General features: G+C 47.5%; 1 protein-coding gene across 4 annotated transcripts in view; it reads right to left on the bottom strand.

Annotated features, from left to right (window-relative positions):
* RIMBP2 (RIMS binding protein 2) overlaps window positions 1–27104 on the bottom strand; it is a 36750-nt gene extending 9646 nt beyond the window's left edge. For 3 of the 4 annotated variants that reach the window (XM_062504326.1, XM_062504327.1, XM_062504328.1), the window contains exons 1-11: window positions 27003–27104; window positions 23976–24026; window positions 19441–19636; window positions 14463–14614; window positions 12297–12373; window positions 11205–11314; window positions 9976–10785; window positions 7351–7502; window positions 6429–6890; window positions 4209–4352; window positions 2602–2754 (exon numbers count right to left, since the gene is read on the bottom strand). In XM_062504326.1, the coding sequence (XP_062360310.1) occupies window positions 2602–2754; window positions 4209–4352; window positions 6429–6890; window positions 7351–7502; window positions 9976–10785; window positions 11205–11314; window positions 12297–12373; window positions 14463–14614; window positions 19441–19636; window positions 23976–24026; window positions 27003–27104 (2409 nt within the window). The remainder of the gene's footprint in view (window positions 1–2601; window positions 2755–4208; window positions 4353–6428; window positions 6891–7350; window positions 7503–9975; window positions 10786–11204; window positions 11315–12296; window positions 12374–14462; window positions 14615–19440; window positions 19637–23975; window positions 24027–27002) is intronic. The other variant, XM_062504329.1, reaches the window with a different exon arrangement.
* Window positions 27105–27805: the final 701 nt, after the last annotated feature.

Genomic DNA, 27805 nt, shown 5'->3' with positions numbered 1-27805 from the left:
CAGCCCTGTCCTGTGCTTGGCCGGGTGCCTGGGGCTGTGCTGCTGCTCCTGCCTGCAGGGCCTGCGTGCTCTGGAGCCTCTAGCTACTCTGGGGTTCTTTTTATAGGGCATACCTAAACCCTGCTTGTACAGCAGTTCAGAGTATTCACCGTCCTCTTCAGCCACTTCTGGAATACTGAAAAGCCTTTTACTGTGGTGTGTCTGCTGGGGAAAGTCAGGCTGTTCCCAAAAAGGGGCTTCAGTGGTCTTAGTCTTATCGTACTCCTTAAGATTATGCAATGTTAAAAACCAGACAGGGAACAAAGAGTGTGTGACAAAAATAAAATGGGAGGGAAAAGGGAGAAAAGAAAAATAAAGACAGAATTAGTTTTAGAGCAATGGCAAACATAAGACACGCAGCTTATATAGTGAAAAGGATGTCATGCTTTGAATGAGGATCTGTGAAAAATAAAGACATGATTAAGAAGGTGGTGGGTGTAGATGCAACATGAGAGGTCAGTACAAATAACTGAGTGATGCTCTTAGCAAGAATAAAGTCATTCATTTGAAACAGAGTAATGAAAGCCACATCCAGGTTCCAGCATGGTGAATGGGAATGGCATTAAAACTCCTTCCTTGCCCCATCTCATTTTCTTTGTAACCAGAACCCATATCTGGGAATGACAGCTCTGTCCTAGAAAATTTTCTTGTTCAGCATCTCCTAAAGCTTCCTATGTAAGCAGTAACTACCTTCAATCTCCTGTCAGAGGAGAGCTGTTCCACAGCCATCATTAGAGGAGTTCTGGTCTCCTTTCTAAAACTCTAAAAACCTGCACCATTCTTAAAGCTTGCCTGCCAGGAAAAGGCCCCTGGGCCTCGGGCTGATGTCTCTCTGATGGCACTTGGTCTGCACTGCCATCAGATCTCTCATCATGATCTTGTACCTGCTTCACAAACCAGTGTTTGAAAAGCAGCCCATGAGCAGAAGTGGAAGTCTTTGTTTATGCCAGAAGCAGGTAAAAAACTATCCCAGCCTGGGTAAAAGAAACATTCTGGACATGCAGATACATTTTGCAATTTTCCTACTCCATTTCTGCAAAACACAGGCTGATCTGACAAAGAATCCTGAGAGTCTTGGCTGGGCTCTGGGAGGAGGGAAGGGATCAGGAGGTGCTGGCTCTGCCTGCCAGGATTTACTGATCCTGCACGCCAGGGCTCACCTCTCCTTGTGCTCAATGCCCAGCCCAGGGGCAGCTCTGGGCTCAGGGGCCCCACAAATAATGACAGATCCGCTTGGAGGTGTCAGCAACGTCTCTCTCTGAGCATTCTAAACTCAGCTGTGGTATGGACAGTATCCCTTTTCAGGCACAGGGAACTGTCTAAGTTACTGTTTCACCTATCCCCCTTCGTTCTTAAAATGTGTCTAACACTTGTGAAACGTGAGATAAAGCTCCACAGAAGCGGCAAAAAGATCAGTAAGCATGAGCTATCACAGTTTTGATAGACTTCTACATCAAGAGAAGCCTGCAAACCTTAGCAGGACAAAAATTATTTCCTACACCAGTTAAGGTTCTGAAAATTTCTCAATACCAGCACTGGTAATACTGATTTAAATCCAGGAAGTAAACACACCTTCTGATGCATAAAGAACAAGAACATCCTGGGGATTATTCTTTTTGCCAGGGGAAGGGGATAGAAGGAGCATGCAGTAGGATTTGGGTTTCAACCTTAATGTTGGTGCAGTAATAGAAACACTGATAATTTCTTCTTTTGGAAAAGTACCTGTCTCATTGCAGACAGTATCAGAATAAAAGGACTGAATTTACACCACATGAAAGCCATCACAAGAATGGTCAGAATTCTTGTATGCATGAGAAAATAGTGCTGATTTTAGTTAAATAAAAATCTACTGAAAAAGGTTAACTTGTGGGTTTGTGCTTTCTAAGAAAACACAGTTTATGCAATTCCTACACACATAAAGAAGAAAATACAATTTACACATGCAAATATAATATGTCCAATATATATTCAGCACTGGGTGTGCTTAATGTTCTGCATATACTTCAGTTTGTTATACTGAAGTTGTCTTTCATGGTGAATATTCCTGTATTAAAGCAATATTTCTGGAATGCATTTCCTGCTTTCTCTGGTGATTCCCTAATGTTCAGAGCACAAGGAGTTCCGATGATGCATTGATCAAAGCTGGAACAACTCCCTTTCCTACAGGAATGCTTTAAGCCTGTGGAAGGGATGGGGCTAGCACTGGATACTTGGACAGCTCACTCAGACAGAAAAACACAGTTGTTTTATAAGTTTTTACAAATCTCCATGCTCAGAAACAACTCGTTTTTGGGGTAGCACATGCAGTATATCTTCACAGAGACATGGGGAAGGTCCCCAGCTGCAGAGCAGGAATTGCAACTGCAACGATCACACACAGGAAAACAGTCGGTCAGTTAAAAGTTCATCTATCAAATAACGAAAACAAAGGGCAATAAATGCATTAAAGCTGCCCAGTTCTAGTTCTCTGTGCCACAGTGAGTTTCAGTGGTCTGCAGAGCCTGTGAGTGGCTGCAGGAGGGCTCTGGAGCCTCTCCCACAGGTGGTGCCTGGACCCCTCACCTTGAGCGTGCCGTGAGAGCTGAGGCGCCGCCGGCCGCCCTCCTCCAGCTGCATCTCCGAGTACAGCTCCTCCTCATCCTCCTCCAGGATGTCCGACAGGTCCGAGCCCCGGCTGCTCTCCGTGTGGTACTCATCCCCAGGGCAGTAGTGAGCCTGAGAGCCAGGAGAGACCTCACTGAGAAACCTCACTGGGAACCTTACTGGGAAACTGGGAAACATTCCTGAAAACCTCACTGGGAAACCTCACTGGGAACCCTCACTGGGAACCTTACTGGGAAACTGGGAAACATTCCTGAAAACCTCACTGGGAAACCTCACTGGGAACCCTCACTGGGAACCTTACTGGGAAACTGGGAAACATTCCTGAAAACCTCACTGGGAAACCTCACTGGGAACCCTCACTGGGAACCTTACTGGGAAACTGGGAAACATTCCTGAAAACCTCACTGGGAAACCTCACTGGGAAACACTACTGAGAACCTTACTGGGAAACTGGGAAATATTCCTGAAAACCTCACTGGGAAGCCTCACTGGGAAACACTACTGAGAAATATTACTGCTGCTGGAGCTGCCAATCCTGGCTGGGACTGAGCCCTGAGCCCTGAGCCCTGCCTGGGCTGGGATGGCACACTGGCATCCACTGGGAGTTACATCACCAGGCCTGGGCTCTGCTCTAGTGGAGAAATCATGTGGAAATTTTGTTTTTTGCCCGTTTATGATCATAATTCAAGAAATGCAATCTCAATCCCAGGTGATACAGAAAAGGGTATTTCCATTCACAGCACCAAATCTAGTTTTAGTGTTGATTAAATTCCCCTTGCAAAAGAGGTCCTTCATGCCTCACTGGACTTGCTGACCAAATTGTAAAAGCCTCAGGATAATTCACATATCATCTGTTCTTCGCAGCTGTCTGTTACATCACATTATAACTTAAAAGTGATCAGCATTTAATTCTTGCAGCTTATTGCCACCATTGTAGACCCTCAACACAGGAGGTCAGGTCTTTGACTGAAGTGTTTTAAACTATGCCAAGACATAAGAAAACAACTCTTTTCTAGAATTTAGCATCTCTCTTGAAAGTAACGTAATAAATTATTTAACATTTGTTTTCAGTGGGATCAGACTAAAAGCTGTGCAGTTGTGTGAAATTCTCCTGGCAACACCTTTCCATCCCTTGGAGCCAACCCTATACCATGGATTGTTTCCTGCCATCAGGTTATTGGTGATGCCTTTATGGCACACAGGAATCCTGCCCACTTTCCCTTTCCCACAGCAGGTTCTCACAGGCAGCAGTGGCACCTGGCACAGAAAAGGCCCAGAACCCAAAGGACAGTCCAGTCCCATTTTCTATACGGCAAGAAAAGAAAGAAATATTCTTTGCCATCTTCACGTTTCCAGTTTCCAGTGCCTGGGGCTGCTGGGAGGGAGGATGCTCAGGAGATCCCTGTGCAAGGTCCTGCCAGGCCCCAGGAACAGGAGCATCCCCTGCCCCCAGCTCAGCCTGGTGTCACCAACGCAGCCACAGCCCCAGAGGTGACAGAGCTGAGCCCCAGGAACCCTCACTTCCCGCTGAGCACCCGATCCAACAGCAAAGCCATGCTACTCACTTGCTTCCCAAGTTCTGACTCTTTCAGGAAATCATCGACCGAGGCTCCCCTTCTCTTGACCTTGGGGGAGTCGTAGCCATCCTCCTCCTCATCAGAGTACGGGGCTGAGCTGCTCCTGTCACTGAACACGCTCCTCCTCTCCATCTGCCAGGAACAGAGCACAGACATGTGGGACCCCTGCTCCAGGACAGAGCACAGACATGTGGGACCCCTGCTCCAGGATACAGAGATCTGGGTGTCCCTGCTCCAGGACACAGAGATCTGGGTGTCCCTGCCCCAGGACACAGAGATCTGGGTGTCCCTGCCCCAGGACACAGAGATCTGGGTGTCCCTGCTCCAGGACACAGAGATCTGGGTGTCCCTGCCCCAGGACACAGAGATCTGGGTGTCTCTGCTCCAGGATACAGAGATCTGGGTGTCCCTGCCCCAGGATACAGAGATCTGGGTGTCCCTGCTCCAGGACACAGAGATCTGGGTGTCTCTGCTCCAGGATACAGAGATCTGGGTGTCCCTGCCCCAGGACACAGAGATCTGGGTGTCCCTGCTCCAGGATACAGAGATCTGGGTGTCCCTGCCCCAGGACACAGAGATCTGGGTGTCCCTGCTCCAGGATACAGAGATCTGGGTGTCCCTGCCCCAGGACACAGAGATCTGGGTGTCCCTGCCCCAGGACACAGAGATCTGGGTGTCCCTGCTCCCAGGCACACTCATGGCAAACACTGAGACTCATCAGGCACACAACATTTAAATGTACTCAGGCTTTAAAGCACTGTTAGTTTCCCTGGCTGGAACCTTTGAGAAGTTTTTCAAGAAGATTTTGCCTTTTTTATCAATTACCTGATTCTGTGTGCTTATCAGCTGCCAGCTCTCCTCCCTTCACCCCCTACCAAAATTCTCAGGGCTCTGTAGTCAGAGGCTGCCAGCAGAGACCTCCCTTCCCCTGGACAGAGGGAGTGGATGATCAAAGCACAAGAACGTTTTTGACCTCAATACACAAAGAAAGTGCCAGAATGAGGCCGTGGGCTCTGCTCTGCTCTGGGCCTCAGCAGCTCCTGCTGGCTCTGGTGACAGTGGCCATCAGGCACCCACAGGCTGGGCCAGGCACACAGCTCCTCCTGCAGCACTTACCACGAGTGAGGAATTTATACCACAGGGCACTAAACGTGACAAATACCCCTGGCAGAATTTGACTGCATTTAGAATCAATTCATCTGTAGATTTCAGTCCAGATTCCTGAATGAAACATTTCAAGCATCACTTAAACTATTGTAATCAAACGTGTTTCAGAGCACACATCAGCAATTTTCCAAACCAGCAGAAGTATTTCTGTTCACTTTCCCTAAATGGTTCTTAAATCAACTTTTACCTCATAGGGCCAAAGAAATCAATTGCCCTTTCTCCCTCTATGACATTCCAGCCTTCTTTATTTATAAACAAAAGGAAGATATATACAGATGCATACATATGTATTTATCAGACCTTATTGATCCAGAATTATTCAGGTTCTCAAAAGCTGGCTCAATTTGCCCACTGTATCAAATGCATCCTAAAACAGGAACAGTCAATAAGTTGGGGCTGCTAAAACTTGTGTGAGCTGTCAGAATTAAGGGAGTAGTTTTGGAGATACAATAGGAGACTAAAAACTGAACATAACTGATGATTGCCAGATGAGGGACCAAGAAAATGTATGAGATGAGTGACACCTCAGCTTGCAAGAAGTAACAGAGAGTTGTGATGAGGAGGTGACTGCCCCGGGCACTGGGAATATTTAAATATTTCATATTTGTGTGGAAAACCCACAGCACATTGTCAGGATGCATCCACATCAGCTGTACTGACCCCAGAGCCCCAGATGTGGGATTTAAATTAACTGGCAATGATCTGAGCCAGCTCTGGGTCACAGTGGTGCCCAAACCAGGGGTGATTTGGGCACTGACACTGCTGGCAGCTCCAGGAGGAGCTGGAATGAAAAGCAGCTGCAAACATGTGCAGAAATGCAGCACTGAGTAGGGCAAATATGTGAAATTTCCTGTGGATCCATGACAGCAGACACAGGAGGGCTTCATAAGCCCAGAGCCTCAGCACACTGCTTCTCAAGCTGTGGATCTCCAGCTCAGGAACGATTACCCACTCCTTAAAGCACAGGATGAAAACCTTTGATGGCACGTGCCACAGTGAACCAACCCCCCAGAAAAGCCCCAGGAAGGAGTTTGCCTTTACCCTGTTGCTCTCTGCCACTCTCTGCGCAGCTTCTCTTGCCATGGCTTTTGCGACGGTGTTGGGGACTGGAGTGCCTTGAGGCTGGGGGAGGATTCTGTTGGGAGATGGAGACCTCCTCCCCTGGAGGGGGCCATGGAAGTTGGGTGGCTCCAGCATGTGTCCATGGACGGGGGACATCGAACGAGTCTGCTCCCACGACTCATCCCTTTTTAAATGGGGGCCTAAATGTTCTTCTTTGGTTTCTGGGGCTCCGGCACTTGCTAATGGCTTAGATTTGGGAGCAGTTCTGGGGTGAGGGGTTGGAGGCACCAGGAGGTCAGATGGAATGGCAGCAACACAAGAGTCCAGGGACTCCCCCTGTGCAGAGAGCGTCCGCACCGTCACCTCCCTGGCGTCCAGGCTGCGCAGCCTGGGCAGCTCCACCGGCGATCCCTCTGCTGCTGGGAACATCACCTCTGCCACCTGGGGACACAGAGCATCCCCCCTGAGCACAGACCCCTGTAACCTCCCCTCAGCCCCACCTCTGCCACCTGGGGACACAGAGCATCCCCCGTGAGCACAGACCCCTGTAACCTCCCCTCAGCCCCACCTCTGCCACCTGGGGACACAGAGCATCCCCCGTGAGCACAGACCCCTGTAACCTCCCCTCAGCCCCACACAACCCTCAGAGCCTTCCCAGAGTGAACTGCTGCCAGCACAGAGCCCTGCCAGGGCTCCACAGCCCGTACACCAGCTGCCTTTCATCCCTCCAACCCCTCTGGCCAAAAGGGCTCCTGAAGAGGGACCAAGTTGTGGCTCAACAAGAGGACAGGCTGCCTTGGCAGCTCAGGAGGGCTGTCCCACCTTTCCCTGCTGTCCCACCTTTCCCTGCTGTCCCAGCTGAACCCCTGCAGCAGAGGGGGACGTGGCAGGGGGGACTCACCCGCTGCCCTTTGGCATAAACCCCATAACCTGTGACGCTGGCACCGTGGGATGTCCCTGTCGCCGACAGGGCCGGGGGCTTCCAGCACACCTGGAGGGTCCCTGGCGTGGAGCCTGCCCGGACAGCGACGTCCTGGGGGGGAGCTGGAGGACCTAGGAGAGATGGGACTGGTCACTCCTGAGCCTCCGAGCAGAACTCAGGTGCAGTGTGGGCTGCAGGATGATTCTTCAGCATTTTCCACCGGCTGATTGAAGGACAATGGTCTTGCAGTCTTTTCTCTGCACTGAATCCAAAAATGCCCCCAGTAACCTCTTAAGGCATTTACAGTGTGTTAGTGTAATGGCAGACTGAATACACACCAAATACCTCCTTAATTAAAAGGCTTTACCCTACTATAAATAGCTCTACTTTGTCCAGAAAGCCAAAGTAAAAATGTCACAGAGATTATTGGCTCATCATTTTTTCAATCATTTTTTTCCCGTTGTGTTAATTTAACCATCAAACCCTGGGCTGGGTCTTCTGTTAAAGGTGTCACGAGGGGGGTTCAGCTGCAGAACACAACACAGACCTTGGCTCTGTGACATTGCTTCTCCCAGTGAACTAAACACGACCCATTCCTGTTCATCCAACAAAAAGGCTCCAAATACTTCAACTGTGTGCATGATGCACGTGCAAATACCACACAAGATCACTGGCAAACTGCCAGTGCATGTCACTGGTTTGCTCCCAACTGAATTTCATCCTCTAGTGGACATGGAAATGAAATCATGGTCATGTTCAGGATGTTACAGGCACAACAGGAAGTTTTTGCTTATACCATCCCTGCATCTATAAAATATTTTTACCTTGCAGGTTGAGAGCATGCAAATTGACCTAATACTGCTCTTGGCCAAGAGAGATTTTTGTTCAGGATTGAATTTCAGCTTTCCTGATCACCCTGTTTTAGTGACAGCCAGCATTCCCAATTCAGCAGGGCTGCTCAGCTTACAAGAAAGAATGCATGTGACCTAAGGCAGCACCTTGCCAATGCCAGTGCCATTACTCTGCTCCTGCAGGAGAAGTCACCTTCCTTTCATTCTCCCAAAACTGAACAATCCCCAGGGTGTCTTCACACCTCTTCAGAGGCTGTGGCAGAGACAGGTTTAATAAACTGCAATGACTGAGCCTCAGCAGGGTTTCTATTTCCTCCAATCATTAACTGGGTAATCATTCCTGATGGTTTTTGATGGTTTTGATCATCAACATAAATGTTTGTTTCGGAATTCTGCTACGCTTTGCTCCTTATGCGGTTTGTTTTTTTGTTTTTGTGTTGTTTTTTTTCTTTTTACATAAATTAGCTGCAAAAACCACAGCAGCCCCATTGGTCCTGATCCTGTACTTATTTTTATTTCTAGATCTGAGTGCCCAAGAGAGAAACTTCTGTTTTTATTTAAGCAATTCCATTGCTTTGAGAGTCAAGATGAGTTCAATTGCATGACACACCATGATGGTAACTCCCATCCCTGACTCCAAATCCATCCTTTTCCTTTGTCCCAATGACTGAAATCAGGCGTCAGCCTCTAATCATTTCAGCAGTGATATTTTGTTTTCTCTGCACAGCAGTGAAAACTTGACTGGTTTCTGTAGAAGTTCTCCCAGTGAAATGAAGCCGTGGGGAAGATTCTGGGATCTCTGGCTCTAAAAGCTGAGGCTTCACTGCACTTCAGCTCCTCAGCAGAGAGCAGCTCTGCACTGCTCAGCAGAGGGAGGTAGAGCATGGCAAGTGCTTGGCCTGGAACAACCCTCACTTCAAAGACCTTTCCTGAACAGCAAGGTTGAAATGAGCTCAAGCCAGCATCCAGGCAGTGCCTCCCAGCTCCCCCAGGACACATCCCAGGTCTGAGCCCTGCTCCCAGCACACGGCTCAGCAGCAGCACCCAGCCCACTGCAACGATTCCAGACTGGAGCTGGATCTGGAGTTTCACTGACTCTCTACAGGCACCAAGCTTCACTCCCCCTCTCCTCCAGCAGCACGGCCCCCTCCACATCTCCTCTTGGAAAAGCCACCCAGGCCAAGGAGGAGAGCAGAAGGAATTCCTGCCCCTCTCTGGAATCAACCCCCAGCAGGGAGTGAGCAAAGCCCAGCTCAGATCACGCTGCTCACGCTTCACTGGCCAGGGGCCACCGAGTGTCCCTGCAGAGGCACCCGGGGAACTGAAAGACTGAATACTGAAGGGCTCTCCTACTTGGCCATGACTGGATGACCTTGGGTAGGTGGGTCTGTAAGACACGTTTTATCAGATGCTGCCACACACCCCCAAAACGATGAGATTATCCTTCAAATCCACTGGATTATTTCTTCTCTAGTTTTCAACAATACTTCAATGCTCTTGAATAATGGCAAATGACTGACAACACTTACCAATACTCCTAATGTAAAAGCAGGTGGGAAAAAAACCTCAGGCTTTCCGAAACACGCCACATCTGCTGACTTTACAAATTCAAATTATACAAAAAAGTTGATTACAGCTTCACAACCAAAATGCATTTACATCTCCTAAATGCTGTGATGGTGAAAGTATTTTATCTAATATTTTCAGAGAAATTCAACTGAAGAGTTTGGGGGTAGGGAGGAAAGCGTCAAACCTGCTGGCAATGTAGAAAATTCCACAAAGGCTTCCTTTTTCTCTCGTTGTTCCAGGGGAAGCTGCCAGGGCATCTGGTGGGGCTTTGCCATGACCTTCACCTTGTAGGCCATATTGGGCTTCAAATTAAAAAAATGGTACTTGTAGCTAGCAGCCTTGACAATGTCAAATTCTTCCTCGTTCAGGAAGATGACGTGACTGTAATTGCTGTTTGTGGGGAGCCAGGAGAGCTCGGCAGAGATCTGGGTGATGTTGTCCACTCTGAGGTTGGAGGGGGCCACGATGACGTCCTTGCCCACCAGCAAGGTGCACTGCAGCTCGTCGGAGCTGCCCTTGCTGGTGATGCTCTGGATGGAGATCCTGTAGGTGCAGGTGGAGATGTTGAGCTTTTCTATGAGAGCTTTCATCCTGCTGCCCAGGGCTACGTTCATCCTGATCTCCCTGTCCACCAGCACGTTGTAGCTGCTGACGGTTCCCCAGCCGGGCGGCACCACGGGCGGCTCCCAGCCCACAATGACACTTTTGGCGAGTTGTTTGATGAGGGTGATTTTTCGGGGGTAAGGCACGATGTCTTCTCCGATCTCGTCGATGTTCACGTCCAGGGTCCCCGCGCCGTTGCTGAGCACGCTGGGCTCGGTGTGGCTCGGGGGGCTGATCTCCAGCACGTCTCCCTCCAAAGGGGGCCCCGCGCGGTTGATGAAGTTCTGGTCCCGCTCGCTGCTCAGCGCGCTCGACAGCCGCGTCTCGCTGTCCTGCACAAAATCCACAAAGTTGGAAGGGACCAGTCCTCTTTGTCCATCCAGAAGCTCTCCTGGTGAGAAAGAGCAATGCCATCAGAACCCCTGAAGGAGAACACCTCTTCCACGGCAGTGCCCGGAGGGTGGGCAAGATCAGGGGCAGGGGCTGAGTGGAAACACGGAAACAACGTCCCCAGTTTGGGAACAGAAAGCCTTATTAAGGGAAATACCAGAACTGCCAGCAAGCTTTTTTGTCAACTTAAATCTTGCCAGTAGGAAAAGCTGACACCATAAAATATCTTATAATTAGCTCTGCCTGCAAGGAGCAGCTTTGCTGGTGCAGAAACCCTTTTAATTAACACCACGGTGATAAAGCTAATTTTAGCAACCGATTTAGGAGCAGACGTAGGAAAGGATTTGGAGCGCGTTTGACAGACGAACTGATTTCAGTCTGCATGAATTAGCACGAACTCACGGATTAAAGAAGAAATACCTTCATAGAAGCCATCCTCGTCCATGTCCCCGTAGACATAAAGGTACTTTCCTGCCGTGAGAGGGAGCTCTGCCTCTGGGTTTTCGTTTGGTCCATCGAAGGGGTTGTAGCTGTGGGGACAGCAGAGCGCCGCTCAGGACAGGGGCTGCAGGGATTTCCCCAGGCAGTGCCTGTGCTTCCCTTCTGGCACACTTTGGGGGTGGCCCCGGGGCAGTCTGTGCCTCCCTCTACCCCCAAACCCACGTCCTTTCCTGCAGGATTTACTTGGACGCTTCTCGCTTAAGGCTCTTGAAAAACTCTGGCCAAAATTCTCAGAATTTTTTAGAGTGAATTAAAGCAAACTCAGTTGTGGGGGGGGTCTTTCCCAGTAGCTGAGTTCAATTTTATGTTCCTTCTATACAAGTTCATTAAACTTCTACAGAGGCAAGGTAAAAAATAAAAACAAAACCAGTGAGCTACAGCTACGAGAAGCTACTGAGAGACAAAAAAGTACAAATCTACATCCACCCTGAAAGAAACTTCTAGTCACTGAAATTTTTATCATGACACTTCTTCATGCCTGAAATTTTAACGTGCAAAGTGATGGACTTCAAATCTTTCCTTGCTAGAAAAAGTAACCATAAAGAACAGAGAGAGGGCTCCTCTGCAGGGCAGGAGGCACCTTTTGATCTGATTTAGACACTGCAGGACAGGAGTGCGGTGGGGTGGGGGAGCCAGGCTGGGCTCAGCTCCCCCTGGCAGCTCAGAACTGGGCTGGGCTCTGCAAACAGGCTCTGCTGCCCAGAATGTCCACTGCATCCAACAATCCAGGAGCATTCCAGCTGGGTGTTGTGTCTGGGATGGGACGGGACGGGACGGGACGGGACGGGACGGGATGGGATAGGACGGGACGGGACGGGACGGGACGGGACGGGATGGGACGGGACGGGATGGGATGGGACGGGATGGGATGGGACGGGATGGGACGGGACGGGATGGGATGGGACGGGACGGGACGGGATGGGACGGGATGGGACGGGATGGGACGGGACGGGATGGGACGGGATGGGACGGGATGGGATGGGATGGGACGGGACGGGATGAGTGTTTCACCTGTAACGGGCAATGCAAAGATGGACTTTCCCAGAATATCTCTGCTTTGAGGTATTGGAATTCTGATCATTATCCATCTGTAGAGGGAAGGGAGAAAAAAAGAGAACGTGATCACAAAAAAAGTTTTCCTGACAGGTGATATAAATCAGTGAACACACAATATCAAGGGAAAAAAATAAATTCTAACATGGAACATCAACACAGACTCTGCCCATTTATCTCTTTCTTAGAGGGTTTAAAGTGAGGGATGAACTTCCCTTACTGTACAGTTTGCTGTGAGCTACTTCAGAAAAAATGACCAACGTTTTGCCTGAGCCCGAGAGAACTTTAATTAAGGTAGAAGTACTGGGTTAACAGTGGGATTAAATAAAATTAATTGTCCAAAAATTGAGAAAAATGTTACAATCCAGACAGAGTGAATACTGAACTGCATCTCCCAGGTCTAAACTGGTCCCTGCCAAAAGCACACCAGGAAAATTCTGAGTGGGGTCCCTTTTTCTCTAAATTAACTTCTGAGGTGTGGTTTATTTAGCCCAGCACACTCTGCTCTGCCAGCACTCTGCTCCAGCACCAGGAGCTCCCAGCACTGGGGGATCCAGGAAAATGTGCCAGGATTATCCCCTGAAAACTTCATGTGAACACCTCATCCAGCAGCAGTGGTTCTTCTAGAGGGCTTTTTAATAGGAGCACCCAGGGCAGCTGCAGGCATATTTTTTGCAGAGTACCACTGATTTATTTGTTTGTTGATTTATTTCAGACTCCCCAGCATTATGTTCCATTTTCTAGATTTTATTCAAACACCCTCCCTTGGGTCTGGGCATCTCTAAAAAGGAATGAGGCTTAATTTCTGTGAGCTGGCATAATGTAAGAGCAGATCACATAATTACACTGTGGAAGGCACAAAATGTACAGTTCTGCAAAAGAGGGCTTGACATTCTCAGTGAGAGATAACCCAAAAATAATAGAAAAGGGGAATTAAATTTGACGTGTGCTTCTCCTGCTCCTTGCTGTTAGTTCTGCTTCCCTAAGTCTCCTTGCTAAGCTGCTTTTCCTGTGGCCTCTTCAAAAAGCAGTGAATGTGTCCACTTTTCAGTAATGGTGCTACACAAATATACACAAATATTTCCTGCGGATAATCTTCAGATATGCCCATGGAATTCCCACTGTACAAGAATCCAGTATTTTGTTGAATATTCTCAGGCTTGTGATCCATTTAGAAACATTTTGACTCCATCAGCTTTCACATTTTCAGTATCAATTAATATAACATAGATATCAAATATGCACATAGTTGCAACTCATTTACTCCTGTAAAGATTAGGAAAGGCATTTCCTGAAATGAGGGGTGCAATCTGAAGATCATTTCCCACCTGCCCATATAAACCAGGGTATTTAATAGAAAATAATACCCTTCTACAGAGTTTACAAAATTTGTTCTGTGCACTTGTTATATTTAACATTTGCCCTAAATATTAAAAATCAACTCGTTACCACACCTTTGAAAAGCTCTTCTGAGCTTCCCACTGGGTTTCTACTCGAATTCCACTGAAAAGCAGAAAAGCTTCCTAAGAAAGGAAGAACAGAACCCTCCAAAAGTACGACTGAATACAAAGTGTAGGGCTGAATGACTTTCGCGACAGCATCCTGCAATTTCACTTCCATTTTCCAGGCCCAGAACCCTTTAGGGGAAGCTGGGGAGGCTGAGAGCTGCGGCAGGGGCAGGATTCCCCCCTCACAAAAGCCAGGCAGAGAAGGAGTCCTGCAGAACGAGCCCTGCTCCTGTCACAGCATCCCTGGGCACAGCACGGAATTCCTGCTCCTTTTGCACCTCTTGGGAGCTGAACAAAGCTCTGATAAACCTGACACAGAAATGCTGCTCTGCCCTGAGCCAGGAGCTCTGAAATGCTCTGTGTGCATCGCTGAGGGCTGAGATCCCAGACGAGCTCCAGCTCCCCACACACCTGATTCCTGTCCTGTGTACCTGGGACATCAGCTGCAGCTTCTTTGGAAATATCAACAAAATTCCCAGCGGTCGTGTGCCCAAGTTGCCTCAGAAAAGGAGAACATTCACGTCTTGGCATTTTAAAAGCAGGTGGATCAATGTGCACCAGCAGAGAAGCCTCAGCCCTCAATCACTTTTTCAGTAAAAGATTCCAAAGGACTCACGTCTGAATCAAATCTGCATCTTGGGGTCCCAGATCTTGACTTGGACAGGAATGTAGGTTTGACAGACAGCTGCTCTGGTTTGTCTCCAGAGATCTGAAGGGGTCGGATGAACTCTGAGATCACACAGCGACTCCCAGCAGGGCTTTCGTGACCTGGCAGTGAGCAGAGCACAGAGTCAGGAGTGCCTCCCCAGCAGAGGCACTGCCAGCACACAGCACAAGGTTACTTCCCTCCCCTGACAAAAGTCACTGCAGAAGAAGACGGAGGTGGGCAGACTGCAGAGCACAGAAGGAGTTCAGCCTGCCAGTTCTGTGGTGCATTGCTTTAATCAACAAGTGTCCCAAAACCTAAGGCAGAAAGTCAGGGCACTTTAACTCGAAGAATTCAAAGTCAAGTTTCCCCCCGTGGAAAGAAGTCCACCTTTGCTCTGAGCCCTCGCTGTGTGACACACCCAGCACTGCAGAGCTGCTGTGGGAACCTGCCTTTCTTCTGGGGACTCTGTCAAACACTGGAAATCAGAATCAAGTCACACATTTGTCTTCTAAACAAGAGACTGAAATGCTAAGGATCTAGTTGGCAGGATGCTCATTTTGGAGCCGTTTGACTTTGTTTGCTCAATGGAGCTGTTTGACTTTTGGGAGGCAGGACGTGCCAGGAGCACCTGTTTTGTATTTCCTAGGAGTTCCTCCCTGACACCAGCACCAAAACACATTAATTGGATCCCAGGGCCATCTCTCCAGCTCCTAAAACATGGAAGCTAAGACTGTGCAAAAGGCAAAATCCCCAAAAATCCTTTTGGAGTATTTTCACTGTGCTTTTTAAAAGCAGTTTAGAAGAAAGGAAAAGACAGGTTATACTGCACCTTGAGCAGCCTCACAGGAGGCTGAGCACTCTGATCTCAGGTGAAAACCAGAGCTGGGACAAGCAAGGACAGCCTCATGGAGGCTGCAGGAGAGGTTACAAAAGCTGAGTAAAAACCACTGGTACCTTTTACCTTTCACTGTCAGGTCAGTGCCAAAGCAGGGGAAAGCAGGGGTTGAATGGAGCTGACCTCACCTGCAGCAGGGCACAGAGAGCTGCTGACACATGCACGTGTGCAGAGTGCATTCTGCCTCTCGTCAACATAACGAGCCTCTGCTCTCACTTCTCAGCCCCTGAATATGTGTAGGTTCAGCAGTTCCTCTCCCGTTCTGCCACAAGTCTGGACAGAAATGTTTTGCTACTGAATCGCAAGATTCCCAGTGCACGTCACCAGGAATTACCAGAGGAACCCCTTTGTTCACTGCAGAGGACAAGAAGCTCCAAGAACACCATCAGAGGGTTTTTCTGGTGCGCTCATCAGCCCACTGTGATTAATTTTCTCTGCATCACTGTAATTTACAGCAGGCCAGCTTAAGCACGTTGACAGCAGGGAAATACACAACTCACCACACTGAAGATTAATTACAACCAGCCCCACTTAGAGCAATCCCCAGGCTGGAAAAGGGCACATTCTTTATTCTTGGAACCTTTCTCACATCTATAACAGAGAAGTCCTCCCCATTCAGGAACCTTTAGCCAATTCAGCTCCTTCTGTTTGCTGTTAATGTGTTTGCCATTTCAGCCTGTCAGCACCAAGCTATAAATAATTGGGCTGACTGTGATTATTCATTCAAAGGAAGCCTCTGGTTGGTCTCAGACCTCCTACATTCTCCAGGCTTAGTTTTTAAATTACTGGCACTAGGTACAAGATGTGGAGGAAGGTTCTAGGGCAATGCAGCCCTTGCTTTGCATCCATACAGGATGATAACCAGCAGAGGAACACACACTATCAGGGACTCCAGGAATAACAACATGCTGGAAGAAATGGATCCGTCTTACTTTTTTCATGTGGAAAATAAAGTACATAAAATTGACCCTGAGTCCCTAACCCAGGAGAGAAAGGTGTGTGCTGGCTGTGGCTGCATGAAGGGCCTGGGCACATCTCAGATATCTCAAATAATTGCACTTCTGATTTGAAGAACCTGCTGTACTCCACAACGTTACTGAGAAAGGGCTGATTTCAGTAATTAGTGCTGATAACTCCACACAGCCTCCACAGACACCTCCCTGCCCAGCAGAGGCCCTGAATATCCAAGAGCAGGAGCATCAACTGGGAAGAACAGGTTTTTGTGTCAGAAATGTGCCCTGTCAAACAGCTTTAGCACTGAGCTCCTGTGTACTCTGCAGAGGAGCCTTTTAGAAAGGTTATGAGACAAATATTCCATGGAAATTCATGTGGTTCTGCGTCTGAAGAGCCACAGCTGGATTGAAAAAGAAACACAAGCATCATCGAGTAATGCCTTTGCAAAACAAAGAAAGGGAAGCAGAAGTGAGATTCGGAGTGCAGGAGCACATCCCTGAGCACCTGTGATGTCCTGACCACCCCTGCACAGGGTGTCTGCTCCCCCAGCTGGGCGCACAGCAGCACACGCACACAAAACTGCCCTGCTTTCCAAACTGCCCTGAGTTTGCCTCCAAAGAAAGAGTCTGATTAAACCTGGTTCCCTCCTTCATCCAAGGCATTGACACTGAGGGCCCTGGGAACAGCAGAATGAGAAGGAATCAGACCTGCAGGTTGTTTTAAACCTTGTTAACTGAAAGCCTACAAAACAGAAAGAAAAAAAAAACCACAAAAAACTCCCAGTAAAACACCTTTCCTCTTGTATTTTCCCTCTGGAAAAAAACAAAAAACAGATTTAAAAATAAAATGTATAAGAGGTCGGCTCACAAGAACACACAGCAGCATGCAGAAATGTCTTTTTTTTTTTGTTTTTCTTCAAATACTAGAGAAGAACCTTATAAAGCCACAGGGGTTTTGTCCATGAAGCCTTTTTAAATCCATACGTGGTTAAAATAGCCTTTATTTTCCTATGACTGTCAAATATTTGTTAAGGAGGTCTGAAGAACACCTTATCAAGGAAAAGGGAAGAGCATCAGATCTAATTTAAAAGTTTCAGGAGAATTAAGTCTGTCCATACTTGCATTACAATTGGACTCTCCACTTTATTTACTGCAATTGCTGATTCCATATGGACTACCTAAATTATCTAGAAAGACCATTTAAATGAGCCTCTTAACTGATGAATAATAAATCTTAAGGCTTCTATATCTGATTGTGACATTACTGTACGTTTAAAGTGAACTTTTTATGCTCTAATCCATCCTGGCTGTGTTTATTTCATTTCCTGATACATTCAAACATCCCTAATTAAGGCAAAGCAGCTGGTCATAAACAGATCTCATTTAAATCATTTGCTTTGCTTTGAAAGCTGTCCCTGCGTTCCCTCTCGTGTTCTTTCTTCCTCACACATAATAAAAATAATTACACTTCTGCTTTGAAGAACTTGCTGTACTCTGCCATCATTACTGAGAAAGGGTTGATTTCAATAATTAGAAATGCTGCCCACTCACTCAAACATGACTTTATTGTTCTCGGTGCATTCACTGAGGGTGAATGCTGCCCGGGCACTTCTGAAGTTTAGCCACAATGCCGCAGGCCCTGCGTTCCACGTCCCACAGAAATCAGCAGCTTTGGAGAACAGGTTTGGAGGGGAAGGCCCTGAGATGCCTTGGGCACAGAGCTGGCTGTGGTTTCACTCGAGGGTTACCTGGAGATTTCGGTTTGGCATGTTTTGAAGTTTGTAAAAAGGTTTTTTCCATCAGTATAAGAATAAATCAGCTTGGCGAGTTTGACTGAGTACCTGGAAGATGTTGAGCTGATTTTCATTTTCCATTAAATCAATCGCAGCGACACAGGCTGGACCTTCACTTCTGCCTAAAGGGCAGCTCAACGCCTAATCACCTTTCCTCATCAATTAATTGTTGCTTTGAAAATCCTGTCCTTAGAGACCGAGGAGCTACCGCTATTGGTATTCAGGAGATCGCTGCTGAATTCTCGAGTCTCTCAGGAAATCCTTTGGAATTGTCCATTTGGTGGACATGGAATAACACACACTGACATGGGATGGACATGGAATAAAACACACTGACATGGGATGGGCATGGAATAACACACTGACATGGGATGGGCATGGAATAACACACACTGACATGGGATGGGCATGGAATAACACACTGACATGGGATGGGCATGGAATAACATACACTGACATGGGATGGACATGGGATGGACATGGGATGGACATGGAATAACACACTGACATGGGAAGTTGGTTTCAAGTGTCCTCAGGTAACCCCTTGCCTCGGCCTGTGTAATTTTGCTATGAATAATGCATGGATCACAGCTCTGCCCTTGGTTGCCTCTGGCAACAGGAGATGACCTGGTGAAAGTCGAGCACAGGTCTTGGATAAACACACGCTGTTGACTGTGCTGGGGACTGGAAGTGTAAGATCAATAGAGATGTGATTTTGTTTTTTCTTTTTGGTTTATGTTCTCCATTTCTCTTGAAACTATTCTTTGCTTTTTGGAATGTTTTACTTTCAAATTTTTATGGAGATGTGCGTAATTTCTGTTGCACAAATGAAACTGAGCCCAAACCATTTTCATGTCAGTCAAAATACTCCATTCAGTTTCCCCATTTTCTACTCTGCTCTATTTTTTTTTTTTTATGTAATGGCCCGTGCAGTGTGTGGGGTCTCTGTGCTGCCTTCCTCCACTAACTCCTCCTTCAACAAGAGGGCAGACCTGGTGCTGTCCCTGAGACAGGGAAGGGTTTTCCACAAAGCCTGTACATGCAGCCAGTCTCTCCTCTCACAGAGAGGTGCGTTTCTACATGAAGAATACACAATTTTAACACTGAACAGGTTTCTTATCACTACACTCAGCAACAACTGGAGAGAATTCTGCTCACAGCAGCACCCAGATAAAGCCAGAAGAAGCTCAGTGAAGGCTTTGGAGGAGCTCTGGCAGGCGAAGGCGTCACCAAACAGAAACAGGAGCGGATCCTGCGCTGTGTGTGCACCACGGGCAGCCCCAGCACCAACTCCTGCTGCTCACCTTTGCCTACGATTCCATTGATCAGCTGGGACAGGGGTTTGGCAGCAGGGGCAGCCAGCTCTGGGGGTGCCAGGGGGGTGCTGCTCAGCAGCTCGATCTTCCCTGCCTGCTGTCGGAAGCGCTCCAGCTCCCGGGACAGCAGGTTAAACTGCTCGCTCTGCGTCCGGCATTTCTCCTCCAGCTCCCGCACCTTGGCCTGCAGGAACAGCAAACACGGTGAGACACAGCTGGGACACAGCTGGGACACAGTGAGACACAGCTGGGACACAGCTGGGACACAGCTGGGACACAGCTGGGACACAGTGAGACACAGCTGAGACACAGCTGAGACACAGCTGGGACACAGCTGGGACACAGTGAGACACAGCTGGGACACAGCTGGGACACAGTGAGACACAGCTGGGACACAGTGAGACACAGCTGGGACACAGCTGGGACACAGTGAGACACAGCTGGGACACAGCTGGGACACAGCTGGGACACATCACACACAGATCTGACACAGATCACACACACATCACACACACATCACACACACATCACACACAGATCTGACACAGATCGCACACACATCACACACACATCACACAGAGATCACACAGAGATCACACACACCTCTGACACAGATCTGACACAGATCGCACACACATCACACACATCACACACACATCACACACAGATCTGACACAGATCGCACACACATCACACACACATCACACAGAGATCACACAGAGATCACACACACCTCTGACACAGATCTGACACAGATCACACACAGATCACACAGAGAACACAGGTCACACACAGATCTGACACAGATCTGACACAGATCACACACAGATCACACAGAGAACACAGGTCACACACAGATCTGACACAGATCTGACACAGCCTGGCAGCTGCCCTGGGTGCCAGGCACCAAGGACATTTTGGGGTTAAGGACACACAGCCCCAGGACCTCCCTCTGAATGTCCCCCACACTCAGGGCAGCCCTGTAACTCAGAGGGGATTTCTCCTTTCATCACCAAAGAGGGAAATTCCTCATCTGGTATTTTGGCAGTGCTAAAAAAATCACTGCCAAGAACACCTGCAAGGAGATCCTACAGTTCTGTGACTTCTTTGCACACCTGAGTGTCAGTTTTGTCTGCTTGTCTTGCTTTCTCTAAAAAATCAGCTGCATCTCTGAGGTTTGCCCATCCTCTGCTATTAACTTGAAGCGTCCTAAATTGCTATATTAACATTTGTGTATTTAAACCCAACAAGAACAAGAAAACCCCCTGTGGCTCCTGCAGAATTTGGGTCCTAGCTAAAGGAAAACACAGTACCCCAGAAGAACCCAAAAATCCAAATGTTCTACCACACAAGGTGGTACTGTTTGTTCTTTTTCTTGGGAGAAATACTTTTTTGAAGTTAGAGTGACTTTTAAAGATATAATTTCTTTGCATTCATAACACACAAATTATTTCTGCAAAAAAAATCTCAGGGTATCCATCCAATTGATTATGAAAGGAAGAACAGCAAGAGTCAGACATTGTGGGAGTTTTACACAAGCATGAAATACTTGGGGTTTTTGTCTTTCATTTCTCTTTGCTGTGATTTTGAGCAAATTAAATGTCAGAGTTTGCTGCTTGTTAATTTGCTGCATGAAAATGGCATCTCTGCAAAGTTTCAAAAGGACATTAAGCAAACAAGGAAGAAAACTGGCTTGGGTTTCTTGGTTCCACTGCAAAGCTTAAGGATGAGCTCTTCAACTCTCTAAGGATATTACTGACCTTTCCACAAGCACTTATGGAAATTCTGACACAAAATTAAAACAAAAAAGCATCACAATCCAGACCTCAATAAGAAGCTAAGGCTGCCCTGAAAGTATTTTTGAAAAAGTATTAATATTATTTATTAATTTAAAAATCATTTGTATTGCAGTAAATGCCTTCATTGTCTTTTCTTCTGAGCACGTAGAGATTTCAAGTTGTCTCAGGACACCTGGGAGCCCTGACTGCAGTGTTTTGGTAGGGCTGGGAGTCAGAAGTGAGCACGAAGCTGGCACCACGATGGAGCCACCAGGAGACATCCCCATGCTCAGCCCTGATCCTTGACTGCAGGCATGTCCTTGTTCTGCTCTCAGCCAGCCAGACCCAGCTCACTGCACAAAACCTGCGAATTTGGGAAGGACCCTGCAGAGCAAGATGTGCTCACAGGCTCAGAATTGGGAATTTTTACCTGTGCCATGGCTCCTGCCATTGAACCTGTGCTCACAGGCTCAGAATTGGGAATTTTTACCTGTGCCATGGCTCCTGCCATTGAACCTGTGCTCACAGGCTCAGAATTGGGAATTTTTACCTGTGCCATGGCTCCTGCCATTGAACCTGTGCTCACAGGCTCAGAATTGGGAATTTTTACCTGTGCCATGGCTCCTGCCATTGAACCTGTGCTCACAGGCTCAGAATTGGGAATTTTTACCTGTGCCATGGCTCCTGCCATTGAACCTGTGCTCACAGGCTCAGAATTGGGAATTCTTGCCCTGTGCCATGGCTCCTGCCATGGAAGCTGTCGTGCCCGGGGTGGCACAGAGGTGTCCCAGGTGTCCCTGGAGCTGGAGCTGCCTGCAGCAGTGGCTGGAGATGAGCCTTTCCTGCTCAGAGCAGATGGCATGTCTGTCACTTGGCACTGCCAAGCTCCTCACACAGCACCGAGCTCTGCTGCTAAAATTCAATGGAATTTGAATTTTCAGAGATGGAGAGGGAAGCAGACTTCATCCATTGCAGACAGACACTGTGCACACAGGGTAGGGAAGGTGATGAGCAACTTTCCAGGTGGGCAGGTGTGAATTCAGAGCAGTAATCAGCACGTTCTGCTGTGCAGGTATCACCTCACAGCTGAGCTGCTCACAGAGCACCAATGGCTCTCACTGGACAGCTCAAATCAGCCTCAGCTGAAAACACCCCATGGAACATAAAGTCTCTGCATTAGCAAAGGAACCACCTGAATTCAGACAAAATCCACACGGCCAGAAAGTTGCGGTCTTGAGGAAGCCCCCAAACCATTCCCACTGGGCATGCTGTGAGGAACTGACTTTGAAAACCAGGAGCCGAGTTCCCAGTAAAGCAAGATTCATTTCTTGCAGATAAAGGATCCTGATTTGGTGATTTGGTGCTGGGCCAATAAACGCAAAGCATGCTTGCATAACAATGGTTCCAGCAGCCATCCCATGCAAGGTGAGGCAGGGCTCTCGTGCTCATCTGCAAGGGACAAGTGCAGGGCTCAGGACAGGGAAAGGAGAATTGATGCCCTAAAATACCTGCATGCTGTCCAAGGTGTTCTGGGTGAAGTGCAAAGCAATAAATCCCAAACAAGACACAGTAAACAAGGAGGTGTGAAATAAAGAAATAAAAACAGTTTTCAATACTTCTTTTACATTTCAAAGCAAAGCCTACTAGAACAGTTACAGGTGTAAAAACATGCATTAACACAAACAACACTGCAGAAACCAACACTGCTGCTGAGCTGAAACTGCAAAAGGCACATTAAATAAAATGCTAAAAAATAATGTGCTTGTGGCAATAAAAAGCAAAAGCTTAGGAAATCTGGTTTGGGTTATGCAAATCAGAGGCTGCAGACAAATCAGCTAAATTAGAGTTGTGCTCAGCTCGAGGGGGGTGAATGAACTCTTGCCTGCCTTGTTTCTGTTTCCCTGTATCATGTTCTTTCCAACAGGCATTAAACAATAACTTCAGCTTATAGTCTGGAAGCTAAAATAAACTTAATGTACATGATGGTCATGAAAGCCTCTGAGCAAAACACATTCTGTGGGAATATTAACTTTTATAGATAACAATAAACAAATGCTTTAATTTTTTACTTTTTAAAGTTGATCGATGCACCAGGAAAAAATCACCTGTCACCAAGGCATGGTACAAGTACATAGAGAAATACTGCGGGGCGGTGAAAAGACTGGAAATTACCTTTAGCTAAAAGCAGGTTTCTAAATGAAATATTGACGTTGCACTTGCTATGACCAATCCGTATTTTTGCACCTTCTTTAGGATATGTACTTTAACACTTAAAACCATTTAATGCCTTTTCCTCAGGCAGAAAAACGAAGTGTTCTCTTTCCAGTACATCCTTTGAAGGTTTTTTGAAATATCTCAATTCTTTCATTAGCCTAATGATTTCTGGCTCTTTAACATGTTGCTTTATGTTTATTAGACATTAATTAATTAGGAACCCTAGGTAACTGATTGGTATTTGCTGCTGTATTTCCAGCCTAATAAATCAAAATCCTCATAATTAATCACTCCCTTTAATAGTACTTTACAAAAAATGGTACGAAAAGAGAGAAACATATATCACTTCCAACAGCTCAGCTTAATGCACTCCTAACTCAGTTATAAATCTGAAAGGATGCGATTATATCAGAAGAGATAAAAAACCCCTCCTTGCCCACATATTCCTTGAAATGTTCACAAGAGCTGATGCTGTAAATTATCCTGTTCTGAAGGGACCTGAATAAGCCAAGGGAACCCAGAGGATCTTACCTCTAGCAACTGAACTGCTCCTTCATGTTCCTTCTTAGCTTCAACCTGAGCCTGGTTTTTGTGGAAAAGGAAAAAGGGAAAAAGAGGGGAAAGGAGGAAGAAGGAAAATTAATTAGTCATGCCACATATGATATGCTCTAAGCACATAAAGCAGCACACTTCTCCTCAAACCCAGAGCCAGCTTCCATCCAGCAGGGGTGGCTGTGCCAGCTCAGAAAGAAATGTTTATTTTGGGAGACTGAATCTCAGCGAGGCTTCATGGCAGTGCTGCTGTTTGAAAAGAGGAGAGCAACATTTCAGGTCCAATCAACTGAGTCAAAGACAAAAAGAGGGAGTAAATAAGTGCAGAAAAGTGTATTTCTTGTAGCTCAGAAACTCAGTCTTCGAATTTTGGCTGGGAAAAGCCTAAACCTTAAAACCAAAGAAATAGCACTCAGTAACTTTGGGTTATCCTCATTTTATTTCCATGTAAGTTTTCACTGTTTTGTTGAAGCTGGCCCAAGATAAGCACAAATTTTGTGAACCTCTGTGTCATTCTGCACACTCCTCCTGTTCAGTGGAGGACAGCACCCCCAGACAATCTAATTTAATGTGCCAGACAGTGCCAGGGTGGACACCGTGCAGCCCTGCTCAACTTCATTTCCCTCATGGCTCAGGGCTGCCCAAACCCTTCAGTGGGAGCTGGGGCAGGCCATAAAGTCACCACCAAAACCACAAACCACTAACCCAAATCCACAGAACAAAACCACAGACCCAAATCCACAGAACAAAACCACAAACCACAAACCCAGACCCACAAACCCAAACCACAAACCCAAACCACAAACCCAAACCCACAGCCCCACTGTCCTTCCCTGTCCTGCAGGGTGGCACAGCCCCCTGACCCTGACCCAGCCCCATTCCTGCCTGTACCACAGTCATAACTCTGCCTGCAAGCAGAATAGTAATAATAATAATAATAATAATAATAATAATAATAATAATAACAACAACAATAATAGTAATTAACAGGATACTGGCTGCAGGAGCACCAGCAGCCATGTGAGCAGGTCACAGAAAGCTTTGAGTCATCCACCATGACAAGTTCAATAAAACCCCCAGAGCTGAGCTCTGGATAGATGATGGCACAACCTGCATCAATAGTTATCTCTCCTGAACATCAAACTGCCTTGTGCTAAGGTTTTCTTAAAGAAGAACATCTGCGTCCCCATCAACACAAAACCTTGATGGACAATATTGTGTTCTTCCTTCTGGGCTGAAAAATCTGATCAGTCTGTACATGCATTGAAGAGAATGAACTTTTATTTGTATTCAAAATGTGACAGCAGTTGCATGGGGCTGTAGCAGTGACTGGCTCTGCTCTGAAATGCACATTTTGGTGGCTCATCAGCACCTCAGAACGTGCCAAGATGTGTTGGGAAACAACATCCTGTAACTGCCCAGACTTTCTACTTCCCTTTGGAAACACTGCTTCAAGCAAAGATGACTCCAATTAAAAAAAGGAGAAAAGAACTTAACACACATGTACTGTGTCCATCGGGAGGCAGCTCTGTGAGCCAGCAGTTCCTGTTTAAAGCTGGCAGTGATGTGCTATAACAGATAACAGATTTATTTAAAATATTTATTTAAAATATTTATGTGTTGAGCTTGCTGCGCTGGGTGAAACACCAAATCCAGCACAGCCTGGGCTGGGCTCAGTGTCTGTCACTGCTCAGCACAGGCTGCAGGAACAGGAGCTCACACGTTTGTCTCCTGCTGCTAGTCCAAAGGAGGATCTATTACAAGAATGCAACAAAAATTAGCAAGAAATGCTCTATCTTCCTTTGATTTTTTTTTCCTTTGCCAGGAAATTTAAGTCCAAGTTTATGAGGCAGTTCTAATAATAACAGCTGAATAGAACTAGAAATGGCATTTTGCAGTTTGCCTAAGTACAGTTATTGAGAAATACTAAAGGAAAATTAACTGGAAGATTTCATTTAGTCAACTACAGCTTTCTATTTTAAGCAAGCAACTTATATTAGATACATCTTTTATTCTGCTGAGAAGGTCCCTCCGTGCCAATTCTCTCCAAAATTATCATTAGCAGCATTATTTCTGTGTTTTAGTCTCATCCAGCAACTGGAAAAAATCAACATTAGCACTGACACAATTGCAGCTCTAAGTGACTTGGGCAAGACTGAAACTCAACATCATGGTTTTTGTATTATAATGAATACTGAGAAATTGCAGGGTGAAAAAAAAGTCTTAAAGTGAATTGTGAATTAGAGAATGGCCTTGGAAATGAGGTATTTGAGCAACTGTTCAGTTTCTGTGGTGGGCTGATGCTGGCTGGACACCAAACCCTTGCCACACAAACATTCCTGACCAGGAAGATCAACTGTGATGTGTCAGTACCTTGACAAGAGTTTCTTTTATCCAACTTACAGGAGAAAGGGAGCAAGAACTGCATGTCTGGAAGAGGAGGCCAAAGAAATGCTAACACAACATCGGTGTGTCAGTGAGAGGGTTAACAGCGGGCTGGAAATGGAAGGGACCCGGGATTTTGATTGTCCAGAAATTGAGATTGGACTCCTCTGTGACACTGAAGAAAAGCACAAGTATTACCAAGCCAAACATGGAGGGAAGCAATGGAAATGCAAAGAAAATCCATGAGGTTGTGCCACTCTCATCTCTGTTGGGAAAAAGAAGAGCTCAGGTACTCTGGGCTCAGGTTAATGAATTTATAAATTCATTCATAAATCCATGAGCACAGCCCTCTTGTTCCAGGGCAGCAGCAGTGCCATGGAACCAGCCAGGGCAGGGACCAGGGAATTCCTTCAGGCCAGGAGAGCCATCCCATGGCGTCTGCTCTGTCCCTGCAGCTTGTGGTGCCACCTGCCTGTCCCCATCCCATCCCATCCCACCCCATCCCATTATCCCATCCCATTATCCCATCCCATCCCATCCCATCCCATCCCATCCCATCCCATCCCATCCCATCCCATTAACCCATCCCATTATCCCATTATCCCATTCCAGTCCCCACACCTTCTGCAGCAGTTCAATCTCCTGCTGTTTGGCGTTGAGGACAGCCAAGGCTTGCTCATGCTCCAGCTCCAGCTGCTGCCGCCGCTCCGCAGCCTCTCGCATGTGCTGGGACAGGGACAGGGACAGTCAGGGCACTGTGCTGGGACAGGGGACAGGGACAGGGACAGGGACAGTCAGGGCACTGTGCTGGGACAGGGGACAGGGACAGGGACAGGGACAGTCAGGGCACTGTGCTGGGACAGGGACAGGGACAGGGACAGGGACAGTCAGGGCACTGTGCTGGGACAGGGGACAGAGGACAGGGACAAGGACAGGGACAGTCAGGGCACTGTGCTGGGACAGGGGACAGAGGACAGGGACAAGGACAGGGACAGTCAGGGCACTGTGCTGGGACAGGGGACAGGGACAGGGACAGGGACAGTCAGGGCACTGTGCTGGGACAGGGGACAGGGGACAGGGACAGGGACAAGGACAGGGACAGTCAGGGCACTGTGCTGGGACAGGGGACAGAGGACAGGGACAAGGACAGGGACAGTCAGGGCACTGTGCTGGGACAGGGACAGGGACAGGGACAGGGACAGTCAGGGCACTGTGCTGGGACAGGGGACAGGGACAAGGACAGGGACAGGGACAGTCAGGGCACTGTGCTGGGACAGGGGACAGGGACAGGGACAAGGACAGGGACAGGGACAGTCAGGGCACTGTGCTGGGACAGGGGACAGAGGACAGGGACAAGGACAGTCACAGTCAGGGCACTGTGCTGGGACAGGGGACAGGGACAGGGACAAGGACAGTCAGGGCAC

The sequence above is a fragment of the Cinclus cinclus genome, chromosome 17 (genome assembly GCF_963662255.1).
Source record: "Cinclus cinclus chromosome 17, bCinCin1.1, whole genome shotgun sequence".
Classification (NCBI taxonomy): Eukaryota; Metazoa; Chordata; class Aves; order Passeriformes; family Cinclidae; genus Cinclus; species Cinclus cinclus.
Note: the sequence above shows the minus strand (reverse complement) of the source record. Positions and strands in the feature narration are given on the sequence as shown.